At 43.0% G+C, this 11,692-nt stretch overlaps 1 protein-coding gene across 1 annotated transcript; it reads left to right on the top strand.

The window, feature by feature from the left end:
- The first annotated feature begins 6,542 nt into the window (after nucleotides 1–6,542).
- On the top strand, nucleotides 6,543–10,780 carry LOC129862141 (gastrula zinc finger protein XlCGF26.1-like). The gene is made up of 2 exons (XM_055933514.1): nucleotides 6,543–6,650; nucleotides 6,988–10,780. Exon 2 carries the CDS (start codon nucleotides 7,028–7,030, stop codon nucleotides 8,660–8,662), a length of 1,635 nt encoding a protein of 544 aa, XP_055789489.1. The 5' UTR covers nucleotides 6,543–6,650; nucleotides 6,988–7,027; the 3' UTR covers nucleotides 8,663–10,780.
- Nucleotides 10,781–11,692: the final 912 nt, after the last annotated feature.

The raw sequence follows: 11,692 nt of genomic DNA, 5'->3' as shown, positions 1-11,692 counted from the left end.
TTTTTTGTTTTTCTTGAGCCAGTTCTGAAGCTATTTATACACCACAAATTGATTGGTCATAACTTCCTAATGCACATCTTTAGAGAGGAACTGGGTGCAATGCATGACTGAATTTACATATACATGTCTACAGACATTTGGTATCCAGTCAAATCACATTCTATTTGTCACGTCCCGAATACAACAACAATACAACAACCTTACTGTGAAATGCTTACTTACTATCTCTCAACCCACAATGCAGTTCAAGAAATAGAATTAAGAAAATATTTACTGAATAAACTAAAGTAAACATTTTTATAAAAAGTAACACAGAAAATAACAGTAATGAGGCTCTATAGAGGTACAGGTTAGTCAAGGTAATTTGTACATGTAGGTACGTGCAAAGTGACTATGCATAGATAATAAACAGCGAGTAGCAGCAGTGTAAAAACAAAAGAGGGGGGGGGGGGGGGGGGTCAAATTAAATAGTCCGGGTGGCCATTTGATTAATTGTTCAGCAGTTTTATGGCTTGGGGGTAGAAGCTGTTAAGGAGCCTTTTGGTCCTAGACCTGGTGCTCCGGTACTGCTTGCCATGCGGTAGCAGAGAGAACAGTCTTGGCCGTACGCACTACCCTTTGTAGTGCCTTATGGTGAGATGCAGAGTAGTTGCCATACCAGGCGGTGATGCAACCAGTCAGGATGCTCTCGATGGTCCAGCTGTAGAACTTTTTGAGGATCTGGGGACCCATGCCAAATCTTTTCAGTCTCCTGAGGGGGAAAAGGTGTTGTCGTGCCCTCTTCACGACTGTCTTGGTGTGTTTGGACCGTGATCGTTTGTTGATGATGTGGACACCAAGGAACTTAAAACTCTCGACCTGCTCCACTACAGCCCCATCGATGTTAATGGGGACCTGTTCGGCCCTCCCTTTCCTGTCGTCCACGATCAGCTCCTTCGTCTTGCTCACGTTGAAGGAGAGGTTATAAACTTGAGCGATACCTCGACAATGTTCATAAGCTCAGAGCTTTGGTGGAGCAAATATGTTTCATAGTGGACCTCAGACAACAATACGTAAGTTGACAAAAAAAAGTATTTATCATGATGGACTGTGAAAACCCAAGGGATCATCATCTATTAACGTACTGTCCTTACGACCAATTGAAGTCCTTCATTCGTCAGAGCATCATTTCCTCCTGTTACCTTTACTGTAATTGTCATTTGAAACCATATCAGCCTGAAGATGACCATGGCAGAGCGGGTATTAGATTTTCTTAAATTTAAATAATTGAGGATGTGAGGAAGTTCAGATGGTGTTCAAGGTACAAAGTGTTCTGATACTATGTGCACTGCAGTCTGCTCCTCCCTGCTTTCCAACCTCAACCTCCTGTCCATACCTTTAGTGCCCCCTGTGGGATATAATGTGTTGTTACAACAGGGATAGGTCCTGACGGAGCTAATTTCAGAAACTGTAGTACAAATTGTTGTGGGGAAATGTGAGACTATGGTGTGTCAGATGTGCCTCCTTCAGGGTAATAAGAATTTGAATTGGATCTTTTCTTAGTCCAGTCAGATCTCACTCCTTCTCAATATCTCTCTTTGGTCAGTACAAAGATCTGGCACATGCTACTTACTGTACCTCATAGTCCAGTCATAACTGAAGTAGAGGAGCTTCTGAGTGTGATTTAAATGTTACTTTCTGTTGTAATATATTCAGCATCAACCTGTCACATGCAAAAACATTTGATTCAACAAATCCAATGAAGACAAATGTGTTCTATTATTGTTAAATGGGTTCTATATTGTTCTATTCTAACACAAACTGACACCACATGTTTAACTGTAAGAAAGCTTTATTAGAAAAGCATTCATTGGCACAGGCAGAGTGGAAGTTAACATTGGCCTAACTAGAATATCAAATGGATTAATGGATACTCTGGATACTCCAGGGTGGCGTTCTCCCTCAAGGGTTAAAGTTGACCATATTCAGGAAGAGAAGACCCTCAGAGAAGCTACCCACCCCAGGGAGAAGAGTACTTGTGGCTCCTGTTGGGTCTCATGGGAAGAATCTGATCCAACAGTATTTCCAACAGTAGCTGCTGCTCCTGCACAAAGACCTGGATCAGTAGGAGCTGGATCAAATCTGTCACCTGCCTCTGTGGTTTGGGGTTGACTGGTGAAGAATTCAACCAGGTGAATGGACTATCCCTCCTTCCTGCACTCTCGTCGGCTATTCTCCCATTCCTGCTCAGCCTTGGCACGGGAGGCGGGCATGTGCCACTGTCTGATAAGAGTCCACTCTGCCAATGGGACCAAGAGGTTGTGAGAGGGGCACCTCTCGCCCACCTGCACTGCTCTCCTAATGGTCAGTATAGCAGAGTGGCCTGTGCTACCTGTATGGCTGGATGTAGATCTGGGCAGGCGGTGACATCCGTCATCTCCGACTACATTAGCTGGGTGGGCTACACAGGAACAACGTCTCGGTGCTTCTGAAGATCAAGGGCTCAGATGGTAATATGACCTGTCTGACGTCCATTAGCTCTGGTAGCTGCTGGTCCTGCATAGCAGACCGTATTTGTAAGAACTAGATCTCTCCGACACACACCTTCCTGATATGGCATTGGCAGGCCTGGCTAGCAGCGGGGAGGCAGATGGGTCAGGGATGGGACAAACAGGTGGACAAGGCACTCGGATGGAAGGAACCGGAGAGGCAGGCGGGGCAGGTATCAGAAGGTCCGACACTAGGTTGACAGTTGGGGTAGGTACCAGAAGGTCAGATACTGGTCTGACAGTTGGGGTAGGTACCAGAAGGTCAGATACTGGGTTGACAGTTGGGGTAGGTACCAGAAGGTCAGATACTGGTCTGACAGTTGGGGTAGGTACCAGAAGGTCAGATACTGGTCTGGCAGTTGGGGTAGGTACCAGAAGGTCAGATACTAGGCTGACAGTTGGGATAGGTACCAGAAGGTCAGATACTGGTCTGGCAGTTGGGGTAGGTACCAGAAGGTCAGATACTGGGCTGACAGTTGGGGTAGGTACCAGAAGGTCAGATACTGGGTTGACAGTTGGGGTAGGTACCAGAAGGTCAGATACTGGTCTGACAGTTGGGGTAGGTACCAGAAGGTCAGATACTGGTCTGGCAGTTGGGGTAGGTACCAGAAGGTCCGACACTAGGTTGACAGTTGGGGTAGGTACCAGAAGGTCAGAAGGTCTGCAAGCCATCATCGGACAGAGAATGTCTAACCTGAGCAGGAGGGTGATCCTGGGTGTCAGAGCTGATAGTGAATTGTGGACTCTCAGGTACGGAAAGGGGAAAGGGGGAAAAAAGAGCACTGTCTTATATTTTCAATGTTTGTTGCTTGAAAATATGCACTAAGAGCAAGCGTTTAGGTGAATGTTTATTCTCAGCCAACTATAGACCTCTCAACTGCATGTAGTGCGTGGGGGGGGACAACAACACTTTATTCTAATTGGAGATTTCACAATGTCAGTCAAACTGTAGCTGCACTATCAGAACTAGCTATAATCAGAATTTGGATTGCCTTTCTATTAGTAATGATCTTGGGCCTAACAACACCTGCGCCAATATATCCTCTAAACACCGGCTTCCTGGACATTATCTCTTAATTACAGACAGTAGCATACAAGTTGCAAAATAGAACTCAATTGAGTGAACATGAAATGTATTTCAATTTGAATGAAACAGGCCTATAGCATAAAGTAGGCAATTTATATTTCAATGCAGTCATCTCGGTTTTAATTTGAAGCATTGTTTGTATCAAGTGCAAAGACATTGGCAACTTTTATTTGTAGTCAACTTTGTTCTGTAGTTCTTGGTGGTCTCAGAGAGGCAGATAAAGCATGTCATTTTATGCTTAGAGGATATCTCCAGTGAGGCGGGAGGACAAAACAGCATCCAATGACGCATTTAGCTGTTCTACGAGTGGTCTGAGGTAGGAGTTAGATTACGAGCGTTTTCAAGTGTTTAGGAAGATAAAGATTGGAGATTTAACGATGGATCCTCCTACGAAGGTTCTGAAGATGAATTTAGTCTTAAAATGCTTTTGGGAAACCGGGCCCAGGTTGATAACTCCTGCTTGCGCCTCCTGTACATCAGATGGCACCAAAGTGTCCACTGTTTCTTTTCGTCGTTAAAGGAAGCCGACTTTATGAAGCATGCTGTGTTTTGCTCCACGTAAGTGAACGTTTGAGACGCCAGCAAGAATAAGCAAGACCTAACGAGAAGCATTGAGATGAATGGTTGTGATGATAACAACAGCAATACAAATAACAAAACATTGTTTAAATGCTACTATTATCAATAATAGTAATAGCACTACTACTACTACTAATTTTATAATTATAATAATCAACTTAAGAACACACATTTAAATCCTGTTGTTATTTAGCCCATTCATATTGCACTGTACACAATGTTCTGTCATTCATATTACACTGTACACAATGTTCTGTCATTCATATTACACTGTACACAATGTTCTGTCATTCATATTGCTCTGTACACAATGTTCTGTCATTCATATTGCTCTGTACACAATGTTCTGTCATTCATATTACACTGTACACAATGTTCTGTCATTCATATTACACTGTACACAATGTTCTGTCATTCATATTGCTCTGTACACAATGTTCTGTCATTCATATTACACTGTACACAATGTTCTGTCATTCATATTACACTGTACACAATGTTCTGTCATTCATATTACACTGTACACAATGTTCTGTCATTCATATTACACTGTACACAATGTTCTGTCATTCATATTGCACTGTATACAATTTCCTGTACATTGCATTGCAGTAAATGAGAGTCCATTCTACTCTGGAGCACCTCTAGTTTCCAAATCCACAGAATTACACCACAATCATCGTCACTGCTAATTTTGTGGCCCTTAAAGTTTTGTCAATCAGCTGAAATCCAATAGTTTTTTCATGTTGTACATAGATATTACACCGTAAACAATATTCTGTATATTATATCACAGTAAAAGGGGGGTCCATTCTACTTAGGAGCACTCTGTGTAAACTCTGTGGATTTGGAAACTAGAGGTGCTCATGAGTTGAATGGACACCTCTTTTACTGTGACACAATGTACAGGAAATTGTGTACGGTCCAATATGTATGTTTTGCATGCAACGAATGGGCAGAGTTTGCACATTTTAGACCATTCCATTGGCCCTTAAGTAAAATCATCACCCACCCGGGGCACCAGGCCATGCAAAACAAACTGATTGACTCCTTTTTAAGGGCCTCAAAATGAGCAGCGACAATGCTGGGGTGTAATATCTGTGAATTTGGAAACTAAAGCTGCTCCTTATGTAACAGTATAACTTTACGTCGTCCCCTCGCCCCGACACGGGCGCGAACCTATGACCCTCTGCACACATCAACAACTGACACCCACAAAGCGTCGTTACCCATCGCTCCACAAAAGCTGCGGCCCTTGCAGAGCAAGGGGCAACCCTACTTAATGTCTCAGAGCAAGGGACGTAACTGATTGAAATGCTACTAGCGCGTTCCGCTAACTAGCTAGCCATTTCACATCCGTTACACTCATCCCCCTTTCAACCTCCTCCTTTTCCGCAGCAACCAGTGATCCGGGTCAACAGCATCAATGTAACAGTATAACTTTACGTCATCCCCTCGCCCCGACACGGGCGCGAACCTGGGACCCTCTGCACACATCAACAACTGACACCCACGAAGCGTCGTTACCCATCGCTCCACAAAAGCCGCGGCCCTTGCAGCGCAAGGGGCAACCCTACTTAATGTCTCAGAGCAAGTGACGTAACTGATTGAAATGCTACTAGCGCGTCCGCTAACTAGCTAGCCATTTCACATCCGTTACACTTAGCTGAATGGACCCCCTTTTACTGCGAAATAAAGGTTACATTTAAATATATATATATATATATTTAAATTTACTCCTATTTACTCAGCAATGTTTTTTTGTCCGTGCACTCCTATAATTTATTGGACTGTACACACACACACACACACACACACACACACACACACACACACACACACACACACACACACACACACACACACACACACACACACACATGGTTACATTTAAATATATATATTTATGTAACCATGTATATGTGTGTGTGTGTGTGTGTGTGTGTGTGTGTGTGTGTGTGTGTGTGTGTGTGTGTGTGTGTGTGTGTGTGTGTGTGTGTGTGTGTGTGTGTGTGTGTGTGTGTGTGTGTGTGTGTGTACAGTCCAATAAATCATAGGAGTACACGGACCAAGAAACATTGCTGACCAAATATATTTTTTAATCGTGTAATATATTTTAGAACATCTTTTTAAAATTCTTTGTATAATACCTATTATACAATATATTAATAATTGTGCACATTTTCCATCAATTTTGCCCTAATTATTAATGTACAAAGTGCACAAGATTTCACAAAGCCGTGACCCGGAAGTACTTTGTTGTTAATGTTTAGACAATAATTTTTTTAGACATCATAAATAAAGACAGGTTGATGACACTTTTCTACTATTACGTGGGGGACTTTTATTTCGAAAATGTAAGAAAATGCCGTGACCAGGAAGTACTTTTTTAGTGTTGCTGACGAGACGCTGATTTTTGCGCTGTTGTTTTTGCCCAAAAGCGAACATAGCTACAGGTATTTTGACTTTTCTAGGTGTTAGCAGTAGTTTTGTGTGTTTTCGTGTTGTGCATTCTGGTTGAGTCATATAGCCAAACCAACAATCTTGTATTTCCATTCGGTATGAGCACTGCAGGCAAGCAAACTAGCCAACTAGCTGGCTGGTTGGCTAGCTAGTCAGCAAACGTTCACGTTTGGTTTAGTTCTTACACTTTTTGCTTTGAAATCTGTGGTCGTCCACATCCACAACACCATGAAACATTGATCGTCTGTGTCAAGTGAGGTCTTGTTTGCATTAGCCAAGCCTTTTTATATTATATTCTCTTCACACATTATTTTCTGTCACTTTCCCCAGACAGAAAATTAGACCGCACCCCTTCCCTCCGTCTATCAAGATGGAGAACTTGATTAATGAACACCAAAGCCGCAATGATCCAGAGAACAAGGCAAATAACATTGATTCACCTGAAATAAAGATTGAAATAGATGAGGTGCGCATTGAGTACACTCAACAGATGAACACACTGGAAGAAGAGAATCTAAGTGATCAGCCAGCAAACCAAGCAGACAGTTCGGATTCATCCCAGGAGGATTCTGAGTCTGATTCAGAGTCTTTCTCTTGTACCCAGTGTGACAAGAGCTTCCGTACCGCCTTACATTTGAAAAAGCACCAGATTATTCACACTGATAAAACCCTACACTATTGCATAACTTGTGAGAAGAGCTTCCCTTATGCATCACTCTTAAAGCAGCACCTAACAATGCATGATGCTGACAGAACATACTGTTGCACGAAATGCGAAAAGAGCTTCCGATCTGCATCGTGCCTAAGGAAGCACCTGACAACGCACGGTGAGAAGAATCACGGTTGCACCGAGTGCAATAGGAAATTCTGTTCAGCATCTCGCTTAAAAAGGCACATGACAACACATAGCGGGGAAAGACCACATGTTTGCACCGCCTGCGGGAAGAGTTTTACCCGACCAGAGAGCTTAAAGAATCATCAGTTAAATCACCAAGGGGAGAAGCTGCACACCTGCCACGACTGTGGAAAGAGCTACAGTGTGCTGAAGTTCCTTAAAGAACATATGAAAGTCCACGAGGGTCCTCACATCTGCTCTCAGTGTGGGAAGAGCTACACACTCCTCTACAACTTGAAAATGCATATGTCAGCAGCGCATGGAGAGGAAAAAGCATTGCCTTGCTCTGAATGTGGGAAAAGTTTTGTCTCAGAGTACCGTCTGCGAAAGCATCAGAAGCAAGTACACAGAACAGCCTTCCCCTGCCCTGAATGTGGGCGAAGCTTCTCCACACTGTCCATATTGCAAGAGCATCAGTCAAACCATACTGGTATCAAACCGCATTCTTGTGAGGAGTGTGGGAAGAGCTTTGGCCTTCTGGATGGTCTTCAGAGGCACCAGTACACACACAGGCCCAAACCAGAAAAATCCTGCCTCTGTGAGGAGTGTGGAAAAAGCTTTCTTAACCTCACCCAACTGGCCAGACATAAACAAGTTCATTCCAATGTTAAGTCCCACACTTGTGAGGAGTGTGGTAAAAAATTCAAACAGATCGGAGGTTTGAGAATACACCGCCGTACTCACACAGGGGAGACGCCGTTCTCTTGCAAAGAGTGCAGTAAAACATTTACGCAGGCCAGCTCCTTGAAGGTTCATATGTTAACCCACACAGGAGAGAGGTCATTCTCTTGTAAGGAGTGTGGCAAGACATTCAACATCGCAAAGACATTACGGCTTCACATGCGCATTCACACAGGAGAGAAACCACATAAATGCCCTGATTGTGGGAAGGGATACCATCACGCTCAGGGACTCAGAATGCACCTGCTATTTCACAAGGGGGAACGACGGCACACATGTACTTACTGTGACAAGAGTTTCTTTCTGCCGGGACATTTAAGAGCACACATCCGACTACACACTGGAGAGAAACCTTACCTCTGCTCTAATTGTGGGAAGAGTTTCAATCGTGCTTGGAATTTAAAGCAACACAAGAAAATATGTCAGTGATTCATTTCACCACAAACTGAACTTTCCACAGCATGTTATTGTGGGGCTCCTTTTTTGTAATATTATGCCTATGATACATTGTGCTCTATGCCAAACTAGTCTAATAATACATAAAATAAAGGTGGTGACTTATTTTGCATTGAACTTGCATTACATTTGCTTTATCCATTTATAATCTGTATGTTGTTGTGGCAACAAAGTAGATGACATGCTCTATGTAGCCTACTTTGACTGGGCCATATTGTGTGATGGGGATACTTGTAGTACTGTATGAGTAACTTTCAGTGAAGAATGATTGATTTGAAATGTAAACATGTGGTGTCCAAAATGAACCCTAGAGGGTAGAACTAACCCAAGCATCTGGATATTATCATAACACTGTAGCAGAGAAACCTCCAGCTTTATTCAATGCCTTGATATGTACATTCTCAAAAACTACTTAGAAAGAATATACAGCTACATTATTTCTGTCAATATGCTATACTGTATATACACTCAGTGGCCAGCTTATTAGGAACACCCATCTAGTACCGCGTCAGACCCCCCTTTGCTTCCAGAATAGAATTCTTCAGGCATGAAATGTTGCTCAATTGGTATCAAGGGACTTAACGTGTGCCAGGAAAACATTCCCCACACCATTACACCACCACCACCAGCCTGTACCGTTGACACCAGGCAGGATGGGGCCATGGACTCATGCTGCTTACGCCAAATTCTGACTGATGCAACCACATGACGCAACAGGAACCGGGATTTGTCGGACCAGGCAACTTTTTTCCACTCCTCAATTGTCCAATGTTGGTGATTGCGTGCCCACTGGAGCCGCTTCTTCTTGTTTTTAGCTGATAATAGCTGTAATAGCCCATCCGTGACAAGGACCAAAGAGTTGTGCGTTCACGAGATGCCGTTCTGCACACCACTGTTGTACTGCACCGTTATTAGCCTGTTTGTGGCCCGCCTGTTAGCTTACACGATTCTTGCCATTCTCCTTCGACCTCTTATCAATGAACTGTTTTTGCCCACAGAACTGGCGCTGACTGGATGTTTTTTGTTAGTCGCACCATTCTCGGTAAACCCTGGGCACTGTCGTGCGTGAAAAGCCCAGGAAACCATGTGTTTCTGAGATACTGGAACCGGCACGCCTGGCACCGACAATCATACCACGCTCAAAGCTGCTTAGGTCACTCGTTTTGCCCATTATAACATTCAATTGAACAGTAACTGAATGACTCGATGCCTGTCTGCCTGCTTTATATAGAAGTCCACGTGACTCACTGTCTGTAGGAGCAAACCATTTTCGTGAACGGGTTGGTGTACCTACTGGCCACTTCGTGTATATTGCTTTGTAAAATAAGAACAAAAAATCCTGAATATGCCTTGTATAATCTCAAACATCCCTCTGTAGCATGGCTTAAACTAGCTCAGCCCTGTTTACCGTTTATTTTTACCATTTGAATACATTTATTCCCCCCCAAAATTCTGCTCTGTTATTTTTCTTTGCTGCAACTGTATTAGTATTTAGAGATGATGCACTAGTAGAGACCACACTATGAGTTAAATTTCTATGTTTGGGTAAATTTTATCAAAACAAGGTATGTTCTAATTATGTTATTGCTGAATCATATCCACTTCACACAGGACATGGCTAACATAACGGAGAGAACATCAGTGTATTCAATGTTTCTAAGGTAAACCCCTGTCTTGTACTGTACTACTGTACACCCAGGCAAGGTGAGCATACCTCAGTAACTAGTCTGTGTTCCATGTCTTTGTCCAGGTAAATTCCTCCCTCTTACTGTACTGTACTTCGGGTATCAATCAGAGGGAGACGGGAATGTGTCCGCTTTGAATGAAATGTAATCCTCCTTCACTTACATCCTCGGGGTCTACGTTTTGGCCTGCTCTCTCGCTCTCTCTGTGTGGTGCTCAGCTGTGCACTTACAGGCTGAGACTCAGTGTCATTACCGCTCTAATCACATTCGGGCTCCGGAGCAGGTAGGCACTGATTCTGGAAGCGTACAGGGAAGACTGCTTGTACTGTAAGTGCTACTTTTGTGTTATGAGAAAGTGTTGCTGCTCTGATCTTGTGATATGGTCTGTAAACAGCTTTGAATGGAACATGTTTTTTTTTCTTTTCTTGCTCTTCAATTGATTCTGCTGCACATTTGATGCGCCAACAGCAAGGAGAAGATCATTGCTGGTGTTTCTCCCATCTAAAGTACAAAGGTCATCTTCTGCTTTAATGCAATTAGTGATGCCAAGAAAATATGGGTTAAATACTTGGTTCACATCTCTCTGTCATTACAATGTCGCGTATACTGTCCATTAACTTACATTGTTGGCAACTCTGTCTAAGTTATAGATTATACTAAAGGACTGATGTTCATTCAGGCAATGTGCAGCTACAGTATGTTGGTTAGCTTACTGTATATTCAATTCTAGCTATTGTTTTTCACCTGGTATTTGAGTTACTGTTTGTATTGGTTTCATGGTGCAAGTCGAAGCTAAGCCTAGAGTAAATCCCCAAACAAATATCTCTTGGGCCCAATACATTCCCAATAAAGTTAATTCCTCCCTTGAGGGTTCACTTTAGTAGGGAAAAGTGCGATAAGGCACCGTACATTCCAATGTTGTTCCTTGGCCGTATTATTTTGCTGTCATGCATTTACTTCTCCCATTGTGAATAGGCTATACGACCCACAATGTGAGAAAGGTAGCCCATACAATTAGGAAGACGGTCAAATTAGAGTCCCATCACCAGAATGATGGGAATATTTACTGATGAAGTGAATGGCTTCTGTGGTGTGTGTAAGCTTTGAATTCACAAGGCATTGCCTGAACATGCCTTCTGTATGTAACATTGTACGGTGGCTTGGGAACAGTCAAATCAAAGTGTATTGGTTGCATACACAGTTGCAGACATAGCAGATGTTATAGAGGGTCAATGGAACGGAGTCAAACGTGGGATTTCCAAATGTTTCATCTGTTTGATACTTTCCATTTATTCCATTCCAGCCATTACAATGAGCC

The sequence above is a fragment of the Salvelinus fontinalis genome, chromosome 9, assembly GCF_029448725.1.
Source record: "Salvelinus fontinalis isolate EN_2023a chromosome 9, ASM2944872v1, whole genome shotgun sequence".
NCBI lineage: Eukaryota > Metazoa > Chordata > Actinopteri > Salmoniformes > Salmonidae > Salvelinus > Salvelinus fontinalis.
Note: the sequence above shows the minus strand (reverse complement) of the source record. Positions and strands in the feature narration are given on the sequence as shown.

What these genes read in the sequence shown, in the direction of transcription:
- LOC129862141 (XM_055933514.1), top strand. Translation starts at nt 7,028, where the DNA reads ATGGAGAACTTGATTAATGAACACCAAAGCCGCAATGATCCAGAGAAC.